Source organism: Sciurus carolinensis, chromosome 12, assembly GCF_902686445.1.
Source record: "Sciurus carolinensis chromosome 12, mSciCar1.2, whole genome shotgun sequence".
In the NCBI taxonomy this organism is placed as follows: Eukaryota; Metazoa; Chordata; class Mammalia; order Rodentia; family Sciuridae; genus Sciurus; species Sciurus carolinensis.
In genome coordinates, this window is record NC_062224.1 from 73,470,973 (window position 1) to 73,489,144 (window position 18,172).

Sequence of the window (18,172 nt, forward strand, 5' to 3'; positions counted from 1 at the left end):
TCTAAGAGAGTAGGGACCCAGTCTCACTATTTCAGTGCTGTATCTCTAGCACCTAAATAATCTTTAGCATGCCAATAGAACCTAAATAAAAGTTTGGGAACTAAACAAATTTAATATGTGCCAGATACCATCCTAAGCACTTGAAGCGCACTGTCTAATTTGATTCTTATCATAAACCTATAGCGTAGAGAGAATTGTTACCTCTGTGTTATAGAAAAGAATACTTTGAGAGATGAAGTAATTGAATTCCTGATTTGGGTCTACTGAATCATCCCAGTTGTGTAAGTTTATATCCTGAGACCACAAGTAAGATTTTATAAACATTTGCTCTTCTTGTGTTGTTCACCCATCTCTTTCCAAGACCTCACGAGTGAATGGAATCCTTCCCTTGAACTTTCTACACCTTGCAGGGGGCATTGATAACACAGGTGATGAAACTCAAATAGAAATGCAAAAAGAGCCAGGTATTGTGGCATGGTGGTGAGGTGGGCACGCCTGTATTCCCAGCAAATTTAGAGGCTGAGGCAGGAGGATCACAGGTTCAAGGTCAGCTCAGCAACTCAGTGAGACCCTAAACAACTTAGAAAGACCCTATCTCAAAATAAAAATATTTTAAAAACTGGGGATGGGTATAGCTCTGTGGTGAAACCTTTGGGTTCAATCCCTAATAACCCCCCAAAAAACTGCAAAAAGACCTTGAAAATGAGCTGAGTTTTTTAGGAGAAACTGGCTGTACTATGCAGATTGAAAAACAAATTCTTCATGTTTTGTTTTTAAATTCCATAATTTTCTGATATACAAGAAAACATTCACTGAGCAAATCTCTAGTGTGTATCCAAAACAGCCATCAGTCTGAGGAAGCCACTTAACTCATTTACATACTAGCACATTGCATTCCTTACCTGAAGACCCTGAGCTAAGACAGAGGTGAAGTGAAAATCATCACAAATGATGGAGAGTATTGTTATATAATAAAACCTTACCTTTATATAGCTTTTTTTTTTTTTTTCATTTAAATAACCATTTGCGGGCTGGGGTTATAGCTCAATGGTAGAGAGCTCGCCTAGCGTGTTTGAGGCACTAGGTCCCATTCTCAGCACCACATAAAAATAAATGAATGAAGGCCCTTAAACAACTAAAAAATATTTTGAAAATAATAATAACCATTTGCATTTTCACTCATTTGGTTCTTATCACAGCCCCATTAGTAAGGAGGTTTTTAAAAGCCATAACTGAAAAATGAAGAAAACTGACCTACTCTGATGTCCACAGCATTCAGTGCTCCATCTATAAGGAAATCAGAGTGCTGACTCTTTCCCCCCAAAATAAGTTCCCTACTTGCTGTATTCTAGATAGTCTATTAAGTGATCTAAAATAAGATTGCTGCTTCTGAGATGCTCTCAGCAATAGGGAAAACTGACTAGAATAACTGACTAGAATAGAGTGCTACAAAGAAACTGTATACAGATTTGGGGGGGGGGGGTCTAAACAATGACTCAGGGTAGATACTGGGATGTTAATTAGAGCTTTGAAAGCCAAGTTACTGCACATCATGACTTTGTACTCGTAAAAGGTATCACGATAAATTGAGATACAAGGTAAAAGAAATTTCTTCTTATAGTATTGATTTGCCTAACCAGTGTTGGCTTTGAATTGTTAACTATCATTGCTTATGTTTTTTAAGAAACCAGCGTTTATACACCAACAGACCAAATTCAACTGTAATGTTCAAATCAACAGGATTGATGGCCTCATTAATTTTAAAATAATTGCAAGGATTTTTCTTTGAATTCCTTCACTCCACCAGTTCTTTCTTTCATTGTCATTTCTAATCAATGTTTTCATGACAAGAGAGGATTTCATACATACGTCCTCTTTTATTAGAATAAATATTTTAAAGCTTTTCCACATAATTTGAATTTTGACAATATCATAAAGTGGAAAAATCCTTTACAAGACATTTGGTGCATCTTTCTGTTCTGTTTTAAATAGATTTAGAGACTATTTCACTCAGGCAATATAGCCCTAAAAAGAGATTTCTTTGTTGGGTAAGGAAATGCACTCACATTCAGCAAAACTTTACCAATATGCAGTTCCTAGGGGACAGGAACAGTGCTAGGCTGTAGAGAGATAAACTGAAACCTGAGATCTGTATAGTGTTAAGCATTTTATCTGCCAGGGAAAATTCAGTTCCATGGTTAGCTGAGTGACCAAATGCAGTACGGAAATATTTTATGATGTGAATGACTATTTTATTGAGTTCATGGAATGAACTAAAATAATCAAATTTATTTCCCATTCCATCTCAAATGTTTGATGAAAGAGCTGCCTGAACCCCCTAGGATAAATGTTGTGATTTTCTCATCATTTCCAAAACCTTGGCATTCCCTAAGCAGCAGAGCACTAATGAAGCTGTAGAGCTAGCCTTCCTGGAGCCTGAAAAATCTAGGTCCTTGGAAATGACAGAAGGGAAAGCCAGCACCTTGCCTCAGCCCCATTGTCTCCATGCTTATTTTTAATTACCTCAAAGCTTTAGAAACATGATCCCGTAAATGCTTTGTGGGAATAGTGGCGAATGCACTCATCACATGAAATCCATAAATTGCTTATAATCCTCTCAAGATGTTAAAAAAAGCATTAAGTAATTGAAGACAGGAAGTCCTCGGTTAATTATTTAGAGGTGTTATCAATGCTTTAAGTAAACTGAAGCGTTTTCTGCTATCTCACTGAGCTGAATACCCATGGGGACGAAGGAGTAGCAGCCATTGTCTTCTCATATTCACTAATGCAAACAGCGCAGGGCAGCTTGTCAATAAAAGACCTTTTCATATCATTTATTACTAGACACATCCATCCGTCCTGTACAGAACAATCTGGATGTCAGGCCTAGCATCATTTCACTTTGGGTTACCCCTACCTTATGCGCTGGCCTTCTAATGTGGGCTTAGGAGTAGAGGAGAAGGTAAAAGGATTAACCAAGTATTAAATCCATCAGGAAAAATAAATGAATTAATTCTGTCCTCTTTACCAGCAGGTATAATCAAGGCCTATGTGTCTCTTAACTCTGGGAAAACTGTTTCCAAAACTGAAAATTAATTAAAAGTTGTTCATCATTGCATTTATTTTGAGGGAAAGATGCACTATTAAATAAGCCAAGAACAATTTGCCTTCCTTTCCCGTCCTCTGAGAAGCAAATGAAACCTCTTGTGCTAAATAACATACACCCTACAATACTCATCATAACAGAAAGTGTAATAATACTAATGTTATGTTGAAACAGATATTCATTACTTTTGAAAATGAGAACATAATTTGACCATTAATTTAAAAAAATGTGGAAAATGCCTTAATGGGATTTTACTTTTGAGTCACTCTTTGTGCTCTGGTAGTATCTTTCCTCTTGGTTTTTATTATATTTTATTGTCATGTTCTCTTATATTGTCCCTATTCCTCAACTGGTAGGTAAAGCTTTTAAAGGATAAAGACAATGGTGTCCTGCTTACTACTGGGTTCCTGGTTACCTATCATAGTACTTAACATATTCAAAAGATGTTTGTTCGAAGGATAAATAAAGAACAGTAAATTTTTGATTCTAAATGATTATATTCTGTTTCAATTGTAGATACAATCCCATTGTCAAAAACATTTTTATCTCAGGCAATCCTGGCTACATAATTTGCAGGGCCCATTGCAGAGTGAAAATTCAGGATCCCTTGTTCAGAAATTGTTAGGAACTTCAAGATGGTGAAAGCAAAGCATTGCATTAAGAAGGGACGTCTAGACGTGGGACCTTGTTTGACTGCACAGATCGCAAGTTTACAAAATCAGCCTTGATCTCACACTCTGGATTTATTGGACATCTATTGCTTCAATTGAACCTGGAAGAAAACTGGATAGTGACCATGTCCTCAGAACAACCAAAGGAGCTTTTCCTATCATTGTGTGTGATGCTCAGGCTGCATTTCCCCATCTACTGCCTAAGTACTGGACTTGTAAAAAAAGAGATAAGAATTTTATTTCCATTTTTCCAAATTTGAAGAAAATTAACTTTGTGCTTGACCTCTTGCAAAAAATGGGGAAAGAAGTAGACTAGTATTAGCCATTCTTTTTCCTTTTCTTTAAACCTGCTTGTAGATACAATAGTAAAGCCAAATAATAATATAGTAACAATAATAATAATTTAGTAACATAAATAATTATAGTAACAATAATATATAATAATAATATAGTCAACAGCTGCCTAGACGCTTATTTTTAAGAAATAAAACATTTGCCCTGAAATCCCAGATATTCTGAGGTCCTTTCCTGAGCAATCACTAATTCTGTTTTGTCCAGCAGCACCAGCCAACCCTTCACTCTACCATGTCCTTGTTTTTGAACATTTGAACATTTGAGCATCAGAATTTACTGCCACTTGATGCCATGTTTTGTTTTCAGAGAAGAAAACACTGCCTGAAAATGCAGAGAAGAGGCCTCTGCCTGACACAACATTGAACCATAAGAAGGAAAATGTTTATAAAAATATCACTGTTAAAATCAAAAGCATGGGTCTTTTCTTGGTGACTATCAGAATGATAGTCTCAATGTTGATCTATAGCTGGAAAGGGTCTGTCAAAGAAATAGCTCATTTAGGAAGGGCTTCTTGGTATGAATCTGATCACAAAGAAACTGGGAAGAGGGACCTAAGGTTTGGCCTAGGATTTCACATAAAATGAAGAATTAAGGATGCAAATTAGCTTGTGTCAGGTAGTCAGAATTGAAAGTCATAAAGTTCTCTCCTAGTATCTGTAATTCAGGAGTCTCTTTGTTTGGAAGTCCAGTTCATATGAGGTATCAAGTGAATTCATGGAGTATCAATGCAGGAAATGGACAGTAGTGCCTCGTGGTTGCTCATGGAGGCCAAGTAGAATGGGAGATGCTGGGGTTGTAATAGATGGAGCGCACATCAAAAAATGAGGACTTCAGCATGTGAACTGCTAACATTTCTTGACCAACTTCTTTAAAACATATCATAATTTGAATATACCTTGGATGATTCTAAAGTGGTTTCATGATGCCTTCCTGTACCAGTTTTGAACATCTAGATTTTCACATATAATCTGATCACTCTAAAGTAGAATAGGCCAGATGCCCTAGTACATGCCTGTCATTCCAGAGACTCTGGAGGCTGAGACAGGAGGATGGCAAATTCGAGGCCAGCCTTGACAATTTAGCAAGACTCTGTCTCAAAACATAAACTTAAGATGAGGACTGAGGAATGTGGTTCCAGAGTAAAATTCCCCAGGGTTGAACCAGTATACAAAAATGGCAAGGAGGAAGGAAAGGGAAGGGAAGGAGGAAGAAAAGAGAATCCTGATATAGCACTATTCATCACAGTCAAGATTACCAGTGGATGCCAGAAGTTTCTGAGAATCTCCATAAGCAGAGATGCTCTGGAGGGGATCATGTGGTGAAATCCCAGGCAAGTGAGGGCAAGAGAAAGTGCCAGAGGAGACTGGGTGTATAAGCTAGTCTCTCAAATATTCAGCTTGAATGAACTGGTGCCAGGACAGGTTAGTTATCCACAGCATGATTATTTAACATGTTTTATAACAAAAACTTTTTACCTAACAAAAGTTTTTGAGGTAATGCAGGGCTCTCAGCTCTGGAACTAACCACTAACCATGTTGATCAAAGAATTCATGGAACTGAATGTTTTAATTGACAAAAATTTTACTCATTTATGGAGTGCCATGTGACATTTCAATATATTTATACATTGTGTAATGTTCAAATAAGGGCAAACATATCTACCTCCTTATCACTTCTTATTGGTGAAAATTTTCAAAATTCTTTCTTCAAGTTTTTTCAAAATATACAATGTAGTATTGTCATCTGTAGTCACCCAACTGTGCTATATATAGTACAACAGAACTTCTTTCTCCTCCTGTAACTTAGTACTCATTGATCAACCTTTCAAATTATATATGATTCTTTAGGCTTATATATAGTAGTTCTTTAGAAAATAATAGATGACACTGTAGAATCAGTGACCAAATGCTTTGAAGTAGCACTTGTTTTCTGAAATTATAATGGACAAAGTGCCTTTTCCTGACTATTTATCTGGAGATTAAAAATTAGAAGCAAGCTGTTCTTTATAGAGTACATCAAATGTAACTTACATAGACATGAGTTTTGTTTGCCAAATCATATTTTTATGAACCATAGACAGACTTTTCACAGTCTCTTTTTAACACACATTTACTCTTGAAAGTAATGCTACTTGGAAGTGTAATTGTAATGAGTTTGGTTATATTATGCCTCTTTCCTTTAAAAGAGAACATGATTCCCTGCAGAGAAATTCAGGTAATTTGCAGCCACACTCATCTTCACTATGCTGAAATGTTAAAGACTTGGCTTCCCTCCATGCATCTGCCTTTCTCGACTCTACAACTCTTATTTCCTACTCTTTTAATTCGATGCTGAGCACTTGAATGATGTTTTCTTTTCTCCTTCTACTGTTCGACTTCAGGATTAAGTTACAGTCAGAATGGTTCCTCGGAGACATCACTTTATTTCCCTCTTCTCATCCTGATCAATTCATGAGTAGTTTTCAATTGGTGTGCCCTTTTCATCGCCTGTTGCTAATATTTCATATATATCTCATTTTAAGGACTACCAATAGGGGCTTACTTAAAATGACCGCAAATTCCAGTTGAAATGTGTGGATTTTATTGAGTTTTACAGAGTCATATATATGAAAGGTCATTCAGTTCATGTAAATCATCTATGCCTGATAGTAGCTGATGCTTTTCTTATAGATTATTTCAATGGAGGCTATTAGTAACTCAATCCTTTTAGCAATATGAAAAACACAAGCTCTAAAACGTGTAGAAAATGATAGATTTAGATACTGTCTTTCCTCAAGTTAATCTGCAGCCTGATTAAGCAATTTTCATGCTCAGGCCCATGGTTTACAGATGTGAGAACTGAGGCACCTGGAGGCCAGTAAGCTCACCAGTGAGTTCATGGTTGGTGAGTAGGTAACTCTTAGAGTCCAACACTCTAATTTCAGACCATGGTGATCCAATGGCTGCGCTCTACTGCCTGTGCCCAGGGCTCAGGATAATATGCACAACAAAATACTGAAATACATATTCCCATTTGGATTTTATATCTTACTGGAAATCTCCCTGGGCTTTAAGCTACCTATGTCATCATTTTCATTAAGGGGCTAGGAAACCTGACCCAATTGTTCTGGGCCATATTTCTTGTCCAACTGCACAAGTTTCAATCCTGATATCATCCTTTCTTATCTCTGTGATCCTACACAAGTTCTTCCTAACTTCTGTGGTTAGCTCCCTTATAGCAAATGAACAGATAATAGCACATTCATTGGGCAGTTAATATTGATTGTGTTAATGCCCATAAAGTTTGCAAAAGAGGGTCTGCTAATAGCAAATGCTCAATAAACTTTAGTTAGTATGTTATTTTTGTAATTGAATAATTAATTTCTTTGAAAATAACTGCAATTCTCTCATAAAATATATTTAATGTATAGAATCCAATGAAAAGAGAACAGCCACCACCAAAGAAGACCTGAGTTTCATTGTTTTCTTTTTTTTTTATTGTAAACAAATGGGATACATGTTGTTTCTCTGTTTGTACATGGAATAAAGGCATACCCTTTGTGTAATCATAAATTTACAGAGGGTAATGTTGTTTGATTCATTCTGTTATTTTTCCCTTCCCCCCCACCCCTCCACCCCTCTTTTCCCTCTATATAGTCCTTCCTTCCTCCATTCTTGCCACTCTCCCTAACCCTAACCCTAAACCTAACCCTAACTCTAACACTAACCCCTCCCACCCCCCATTATATGTCATCATACGTTTATCAGCAAGATCATTCGTCCTTTGGTTTTTTTAGATTGGCTTATCTCACTTAGCATGATATTCTCCAATTTCATCCATTTGCCTGCAAATGCCATAATTTTATCATTCTTTATGGCAGAGTAATATTCCATTGTGTATATATACCACAGTTTCTTTATCCATTCATCAGTTGAAGGACATCTAGGTTGGTTCCACATTCTGACTATTGTGAATTGAGCAGCTATGAACATTGATGTGGCTGTATCTCTGTAGTATGCTGATTTTAAGTCCTTTGGGTATAGGCCAAGGAGTGGGATAGCTGGGTCAAATGGTGGTTCCATTCCAAGCTTTCTGAGGAATCTCCACACTGCTTTCCAGAGTGACTGCACTAATTTGCAACCCAACACCTGTTGTTGCTTGTGTTCTTGATGATCGCCATTCTAATTGGGGTGAGATGGAATCTTAGGGTAGTTTTGATTTGCATTTCTCTTATTACCTAGAGATGTTGAACATTTTTTCATATATCTGTTGATTGCTTGTACATCTTCTTCTGTGAAGTGTCTGTTCATTTCCTTAGCCCATTTGTTGATTGGATTATTTGTATTCTTGGTGTAGAGTTTTTTGAGTTCTTTATGTATTCTGGAAATTAGTGCTCTATCTGAAGTATGAGTAGCAGAGATTTTCTCTCACTCTGTAGGCTCTCTCTTCACATTACTGATAGTTTCCTTTGCTGAGAGAAAGCTTTTTAGTTTGAATCTATCCCAGTTGTTGATTCTTGCTTTTATTTCTTATGCTATGGGAACTTTACAGTTTTTGTATTGATTTCATGTTTGAGCAAAATCCTTTTAATGTATTTCCTTTATAATTTTATAATATATAATATACATTATTATAATCCTTTAAATGTTTCTTTTATATATTTTATATTTATTTTATTTCTCACTGCAATGTACATAATTAAGATTTGTTAAAATACTTATAATAATATTCTAGCCGGGAGTGGTGGCTGCACCTACAATCCCAGCTACTTAGGATACTGAGGCAGGAGGATCACAACTCAAGACCAGCCTGGGCAACTTAGTGAAATCCTGTCTCAATATGAAAAATGAAAAGGGCTGGGGATGAAGCTTAATGGTAGAGCACCCTGGGGTTCAATCCCCAGTACATCCCCAGCACTATGAAATCATCATCATCTTCATCATCATTAACATCAAAACAACAACAACAATAATAATCTTAAACAGAGCGGCTGCAGTGACTTCTATCATTTTGATGTCTTTCTGATATTTTGGAGGGAAGACACTCATTGCTGAATTTCACTTTCTTTAGCTGTACTTTTATGTAATGGCAACAACATAGGACTTGGTATGAAAGTCATAGGTTTGTTTGCACCCTGATCTAATCTTTAATTCACTGTGCGAATAGTTAGGTCCTTATGTTTCATTTTTCCTACCTGCAAAGCAGGAATAATATTTCATATTTTGCTAATATTCAAGGTAAAACCTTTTCATACATATAATAAATGACTCATGTTGCTGCTAATTCTCTCCCATAATCCTGTAACTCTTTCTAGCTTGTATAAAGGGAAATCACCAAGAGAGAATGAAATAGTACCAGTTGCTGTGGTGCCCATCTGTAACATGCATGGTCCCATGTATAGCATGTGTGTATATGACAATAATCATAATTTTAGGAATAGTATCATTTAGCACACTTTATCTTACTAACAACCACACTTAAAAAATGGACACTTATTGGCTCAGGAAAATAAAACATCAGGTCCTTGATTCATGTGGGGTCAATGCTAAATAAAACACAAAGTTTGATAGCATAGCTAAAAGACTGGCTTCTACAAGGAAAATTGGAGCTTTCTTATAAAAAGGATCAGGAATGGACTCTGGAAGGTAAATAAGACAGATGTGGAGTTACATATTTGCAAATATCTGTTGAAATGGGTCTGTGTATTTCTGCCCTTTGCCTCACATAGCATAAATTGTCCAGCCTCACCACAATTCAGAGTCAGATATAAGCTGTTAAGAACAAACAGCCTATGAATTAAATGAAGATCATCCGCCTCACGACTTCACTTATGGTCCCAAGCCCCATTCTTTCTGGTTCTTCAATCTTTCACCCATTCACCATATGGATTAATTTTTTCTTTTTCCCAAATTGTTCAATTATTCTATCTTAAAATTTATCAAACCTCTGGGAATGTCACAAGACCTTCATTGTTTTTACCAAATCTTGATACCATATATACTATTATTTTATTCTTAAATAACATGTTCTAATTATGCATATTAATGGGGTTAAATGTGATATTTCAATACTTGCCTAGACTGGGCTCTGATCAAATAGGTCTTCCTTTATCCATGCTCCCTCCCCCAGCATCTTCCAAATCCTTATCATCACTACTCTACATTCAGAATCACATTTTTTAACATTCACCTATGAAAGAGATGGTGTTGTATTTGTCTTTCTGTGTTTGACTTATTTCACTCAATACAGTGTCTACCATTTCCATCAATTTGCAGCAGATGACTGGACTTCATTCTTTTTTATAGGTGAATAACATTCCATTGTGTGTGTATATCACATTGTCTTTATCCATTCATTCATCAGTGAACACAGATTGATTTTCTCTTGGCTCTTGTGAACAATGGGGCAATGAATATGTAAGTGTAGATGTCTCTCAGACACACTGATTTCAGTTCCTTGGGATATATACCTAGTAGTGGACAGTTGAATCATATAGTAGACCTATTTTTAGTTTTTTGAAAAATCTACATGCTGTTCTCCATAATAGTTATACTAATTTACATTCCCATCAACAATTTGAGAGTTTTTTTCTACATCTTCACCAAAATTTATTTATAATTTTTTATAATAGTCATTCTAAATGAGATTATAAGAGATCTTATTGTAGTTTTTGTTTTTTTTGTGTGGTGTTTTTTTTGTTTTGTTTTGGTTTTTTGGTTTTTTCTTTTTTTCTTTCTTTTTTTTTTTTTTTTTTTGGTTTTTTGTTTTGTTTTGTTTTGTCTTGTTTTCGGCTCCAGGGATTGAACCCAAGTGCACTCAAACACTGAGACACACCCATAGCCTATTTTGTATTTTGTTTAGAGACAGGGTCCCTCTGAGTTGCTTAGCACCTCGCCATTGCTGAGGCTGGCTTTGAATTCTTGATCCTCCTGGCCTCAGCCTCCAGAGTCACTGGGATTCTAGGCATGTGCTGCTATGTCCAGCTTCCTTATAGTTTTGATATGCATTTCCCTGCTGGCTAATTAAATTGAGCATTAGTTCATATGTTTGTTGGACATTTGTTGTTCTTCTTTTGAGATGTGTCTATTCAGATCATTAGTTAATTTTTAAATTATATTGCTTGTGGTTTTTTTATTGTTAAATTTTTTGAGTTTTATATTCTGAATATTAATCCTTGGTCAGATGAACAGTTAGAAAGTATTTTCTCCCTTTCTATGGGTCATCCTTTCACACTGTTGATTGTTTCTTTTGTTGTGCAGAACATTTTTAGTTTGACATAATCTCATTAGTCCATCTTTGCTTTTGTTCCCTGTGCTTTGGGATTACATTTTTAAAATCACAGCCTACACCATTACCTTGAAGTGTTTTTTCTAGTAGTTTTGGAGTTTGGGGTCTTACATTAGGTCTTTGATCTGTATTCAGCTGATTTTTCTACAGGATGAGACACAGGGGTTGAGATTCAATCTTCTGCATATTAATACCCAGTTTTCCCAACACATTTTTGTTAAATAGGCTGTCCTTTCTTCAATGTCTATTACTGGAACCTTTGTGAGAATCAGTTGGCTGAAGATACATGATTTTAATCCTGGGATCTCGATTATGTTTCATTGGTCTATGTGTCTGTTTTTACTCCAGTAAATTTCTGTTTGAGTTACTATGGCTCTGTAGTATGTTTAGCATTTAAGTATTGTGATTCCTACAGCTGCAGTCTTCTCTTGATTTGGCAATGTGTTTGAACTCCTCTGACCTTTGGACTGAGGCTTTCTGCCCAAAGCTGAGTTCTAAATCATCCCTTAATTCTGGTACCCAAGTAGCTTTAAAAGAAGCATAGTCCCTCCACCAACCAAGTGACACTCTCTGCTAAGTGATCCCATCTCATCCGATTTAAACACCTGTAGCAAGCTCTTTTGGCACAGCCCTCAGTATCAGAAATTCTTAAGGACTAGCTGTGTTGCCTAATGCTCCATCTCTAAACAGTTACCTGCTAGAATTCTAGACTCTGTGTAAAAAGGATGCCACTCAACTTGCTTAAGATTTGTAAGGAAATGACAATTTACATTTTTATAGACGTGGATTTTCCTCTTAACATTACCTTCACTACAAATACCCTTAATCCTCTAATAAACCTCAGTACACCACTGTGATGATTTTTCTCTTCTCTCCCTAATACCCATTCTAAAATTTTCTTCAGCTGTTACTGCCTGTCTGAAACTAGACTAGTAAAAACACAGAACAAGGAAACAAGACCATTTTTAATTTATCAGATAGTCCAGAAAAAAAGCACTTGAGGATAAATTGCCCACAAATACCTTTTCACTTTTACCAACCATATTTATTATATCTGGTTTTCAGGAAAAAAAAAAAAAAACTAGAAATATTTATTACTTACAAATTACATATTTTTGTTACTATTTTGTTAATATCCTGCAGCTAGAGAATCTCCAACTCAGTGGAATTGATGCTGTGGACAAGGATACCCACAGAATTGTGAGGAAGATCCTCCTGGTGAAAACATCCCAGCCTCACAGCCTCTAGCTCAGTCATCCTTATGGGGCACTTTTGTGGATCTGCTTTTCTTTAAACAATATTTAACTAGTATTGAATACCCAAAATACTCACTATAGGAACTAAAGACTAAAATAAATAAATCCATCCCTACTCTCAAAGCACTTGCATTCTAACAGAGAAAGTCAGATGTTCAGATGAGATGGTATTACAATGGTCAAGATCCCCTGTTCCAGTCGTGGGAGTGCAAGGAGGCCATTGTCAGACAATCAGTTTGCCACTGCAGCCTCTGACTTTCATTCTTGGAAATTCTCTTCTGTTTTCTTTTGAACTCTGTATTTTATAATCTTAGCATTTTCTCATAAGCTTTTATCAAACATGTGGCTTGGGTATGGCTTGGATCTTTAGTCATATTTCCTCTTCTGTGCATCAGGTAAATATCAAAATTATGCAAATCCTCCATAGCAACCAAATGGAAGATTATAATCAAATAAGTACCTGCATCTTATCACTAAATTGATAAGGAAACACAAAGGACCTGAGACTGAATCCTGGAGCAGCTCCAGCTGCAGAACATTATTGCTTTAGTAGAGAACCCAAACTACTGTTCCTGTTCTAAATGAATCAGATCATTAATTTTTTTTTCTCCATCTAATAAGCACTTACTTTGTGCCTGTAGCTATTTGAAACAAACTCCTGGTTTTTCAGAGATTACATAACACAGGGGAAGACAAACAATAAATAGAGGCATAAGGAAACATCAGAGAATGCTGATGGATCTGAAAGACGAAAATAATTTAAGGAGATAAAAAAGGATGGGTGTCTTATTTAGATAGAACGGTCAAAATCTTTTAAAAGTAGCATTTGAACGAAAATCTACATAAAATGACAGGGTGACAAGTGAATGTCACTCCACCAAAATGTAGTTCAAAATTTATGAAAAATATGCGAAGCAATCATTGGATCCATGTTATAACACAGTTCAACTATTTAACATGTACACTAAGGACTGCTCTTTTAAAAAGTTTTTGTTTTTAAAGAAAGCTTTGATATTGTTTGAACTTTTCTAAGAATCAAAGGAAGAGATGTCTTATTAGTCTCAATATACCCCTTGCTGAATGGTGCTGAGTCTTAATGTTGCTCCTGCTAATATAAAATACTACTCTAGGTATCCCATTTCATCTTCTCATATAAGCTACATGCTGTAGTGATTCCCCATTTTACAGATCAGTAGACCAAGGCAAAGAGAAGCTACATAACTTGTCCAAGGTCACCAGCCAGAGTGGTGAAATATAACAATATACAACTTTTGTTGTAAATGGATTGTCTTTTTTCCCTGTGAACATATTGAACAGTTAGTTTGTATCATATTCTAAATACAAAAGAAGTAATAAGTAATATCCCCCATCAAGTTATCCTTAACCTGTGTATAAAGGCAAAAACAACGTATCCCATAAGTGTGAAATGATTCATTTTGGGCATAGATGGTAGAGAATTGCAGTTAAAAAATAGTGTTGGTTGGTGTTAATATGAACTGAATGTGGCTCGGGTCCAGAAAATGTTGACGCTAGCCTTCTTTTTATTTTTTCTGCCCCTATTTTTACAAGAAGCTGTTGCAGAAGCTCAGGTGGTTAGCATGGAGAAGAGAATACTCGGGGGAGATTGGATAACTGTCTACAAATATTTAAAGAACTGTCATGTGGAAAAGAAATTAGATTTGTTCTGTATGTCCCCAAGGGTGGGAGCAATAAAAAGATTTCACCACAATATAAGGAAGGACTTTCAAACAAAATAAGGAGACCCCTAGAGCTCTTTACGAGCAGAGTGGGCTCTTAGGGACATGAAGCACTCCAGTCACAGGTGGGACAGTATCTTCAATGACATATTTAAAGGGAAATCAGGAGACCAATGGATTACATGAATTTTAAGGTCTCTTCTAAGACTGATAATTTATTTTTATCAATGAAAAATTAATACTTAACTGTTATGAAATTTATACATTCTTTGAAGAGTGTTTTAGGGAGCTGGGTGTGTAACTCAAGAGTTGGAGCATTTGCCTAGCGTGTGTATGGCCCTGGGTTGGATCTGCAGAACTACAAAAGAAAGTGTGTTTCAAAGAGGGTGTTAAAGTTTTTGCATATCACATCTACAACTCTGCATGTTTCTTCTGGTTGTTAATTGATAAGAAACAATCCCCTCATGATATATTTCACTTCCTGTTTGTTCTTTCTAGGTCTCCAGCCATATACCAACTACAGTTTCATACTTACAGCTTGTACATCTGCTGGATGCACTTCAAGTGAGCCTTTTCTAGGTCAGACCCTGCAGGCAGCCCCTCAAGGTAATGAAAAAAACATCCATGATTTGGGGGAAAAAGTTTTCATATGGCATTCTACAGTGAACTCTATAAACACTTTCATAACAAACAAGGAAGGAGGAATAAAGTTGACAGGGACAAAAAATATATGTATTCTGTTTCCCTTCTCCAGGATTAACTGAACTATATGTGGATTCTCAAGGTGAGTTTGGTTTCAATTCTTTAAGCTTCTTAGATTTGCTTGTCTGCAGAAAAATAATAAAATACTTGAATATGAAGTTTCTCAAAAGACTCCAAAGTTAAGTATTTCCAGAGCACCTAAAATAAACTAAGCACTGTGCTCACTGCTGAAGTTCACTAAAATACTTGCTGCCCTCAAGAACTTGTAATGAAGTAGGAATGATGGTCAGATAATTATCCAGACACATATGAAGAGAGAATCTGAAAGATGCTGTTAAGAAAGAACAAATGGACAGAGCACACAGGTTAACCTGGGGAGGGAGTACTTACAACTCAGCACAGGTATTGAAAGGTTTGATGGAGCAGGTAACTTGGGGTGGACCACAAGGAACAGACTGTTGCTAGATACATAATGCATGACATGTCCAATCAAGCACAGTCTGAGGGAATGTAATGTGGGCTCTTCAGCTTGGAAGGCAAATTGGTAGTCTATTCAAAGTTTAAATCGTAATTCCTCGTGGCATAGCAGGTCTACTTATTATCTGTGCCAGAAACTATAACGCACACACCACATGCACAAGGAGACGTTTAAAGTTGTTTGTTCTTTGTATTTGTTTGTTTGTTTGTTTGCTTAATGTTGGGAGGGATTTAGATATCCATGAATAGGGGAATTGCTAAGTAAATTCAGGTATCCTCATATTGTGGAATTCCATGTATTAGTTTAAAAGAATGAGATGATCTTTACATATATAAAGAAAGTTATAGAGCTATATTAATGTATGTTAATTTCTTTAATATATAAAAATACATTTAGAAAATAGTATTCATTTCTAATGGCAAATAAACAAATATACAGGAAAAGGTATCTGGAAGTAAATACACCCAACTGCTGACAATGGTTACCCATGGGCTGGGAACTAGGATAGATGATGTCATTTATTTTGAAGAGAAAAATATCCTTAGTGACCTGTTTTAGGGATCCACTAATTATTTATTAATCTTTGTTTTCTGCCTGTTTTTCTTGTGGGGAAACTGAGGCATAAATAAGATTCTAAACAGAAATATAATATCAGTTACCATGGTAGAGTCCTGAACTCCTTGTCCATTACTCTTCTAATGAAAGGGATTGTTGTACCTCAGAATATTAGACCTGAACTTCCTACCAGTAAATGGGGAATAAAATGGAAAATTCCACATATGGGGCATATGGCTCCTCACCAGGAATTCACTAATGATGTTTTCTATATAAAGAATGTTTCATGTCAAAAAGCTTAGTGTTCCTTTGAAAGGAAGAAACCAGCAGTGGATTTTTTGGAAAGGTAAACTATCAAATGGATACTTTGATGATAATGGATAATTTCTAAAGGATCTATCAACCAGTTTTGGCTGAAACTCAAGCCTGACAAAGTATAGGGTCTCTTGTTCCAGTTCACTCACCAAATTCCTGTTTTAATTTTCTTTAGAAATATACATCTGTTTTCCCCCAACAAAATTTCTTGAAAGGGATCAGATTTTATGACTTCAAAATTATGCCTCTCAACAGTGCAGAAAAGTATCATATGAGAAATGTTTTCTTAGATAATTTAAATGTAGGCACCATTTCTTTAATACAAATAACCATGCAAAGAGATAAAAAACCAAGCAGGGTTTTCTCTGCAGAAGAAACATGGATATAGATCCACTTTCTGGCTATATACATGCCATTTGTATATAACTTGCACATGAAATAAATGGAGTTGAATACTTAGCATGGGGGTTTTAAGGGAACAAATCAACAATAGCATTAAATACTATTGTTTTACTGCAAATTAGAAACAAGAAAATTATATCCCTTTGTATCACTAACCCAGATTTAAGTAATTTTAAAATGCCAATTTTGGAATAAACCAGACACAATCTGAAGGTCTAGGATTTGAGATTCCTAAATGGATATAGAAAAAAAGAAGCATTTGTTCATAACCACCCCAAGCTCTTCTCATTTCTTTTTCATTTTCAATCTAAAAAATATCTTAATATATATTATGAGTTCATGATAAGTTGGACACAGTTCTGTACAATTTTATCCTCATAGAAAATTGTGTACCTTTAGTCAAATAGTGGGAAGAGTCAAATAGTAGAAGAGTTTGAATTGGATTATTACTCTCTTTTATTGCGACTACTGCCATCCCAGCGAGCTCTAATTCATTTCGGAGTTAAATCATGCAAAATTTCAGGCTTGCTTTCCTCTAGCATCAATAATGGGGAAAAGGAAAAGATAGAGAAGACTAATCTGTCTCACTTTCACTCAGAATTCTTCTTCCTCTGCCCTTCTTTTAACTGTTGGTGCTCATTTAGACACTTGCTCTACTCTTTGCACTTATTAACTCTGCAGACTCCTCTGTGATTCTCAAGTCCCAGCTTCATCTCCTAATGAAGGTTGAGAGCTCCCACCTACTAAGACTCTCACTAAGGGTATGCCCATCTGTTTAGGACCTATGTATCCACTGATATTCATACCAGGGTGTTTTTCAAATACCTAAAGCTCATTTCTTCAGCAATTAGATAATCTCTCTCTCACCACCAGTTTTCCAACCTTACTTTTCTTCCTGTTTCCCCCTCGAGTACCACCTTCCACCTATCACCTAAGCCTGAACCTGACATTCTTAATGCTTCCCTTTTCCTCAGGATGTGATATGAAATTCTTTCAAATCTTGTTAATTTTCAATGTTTCTTGTGGGGGTGGGGGTGCGGGTGTAGTGGGGATTGAACTCAGGGACACTTAACCACTAAGCCACATCCCCAGTCCTATTTTGTATTTTTTATCTAGAGGCAGGGTCTCACTGAGTTGCTTACCACCTTGCTTCTTTGCTGAGTCTGGCTTTGAACTTGAGATCCTCCTGTCTCAGTCTCCTGAACCACTGGGACTACAGGCATGCACCACAGTATCCAGCTAATTTTAAATCTTAAAGTTATCTTTTTAAAAATATTGTTCTTTTCCTATTCCTTCTGCCACTGCATTAGTTAATGATCCTTCTAACTTCTCTGGATCCTCCTAACTAGGTTCCCTACCTCTAGTCATTT

General features: G+C 36.1%; 1 protein-coding gene across 1 annotated transcript in view; it reads left to right on the plus strand.

The window, feature by feature from the left end:
• The window catches only part of Ush2a (usherin), a 746,720-nt gene that overhangs the window by 606,141 nt on the left and 122,407 nt on the right, over positions 1-18,172 (plus strand). The window contains exon 55 of the mRNA XM_047521110.1: positions 14,849-14,956. Coding sequence (XP_047377066.1) covers positions 14,849-14,956 — 108 coding nt within the window. The remainder of the gene's footprint in view (positions 1-14,848; positions 14,957-18,172) is intronic.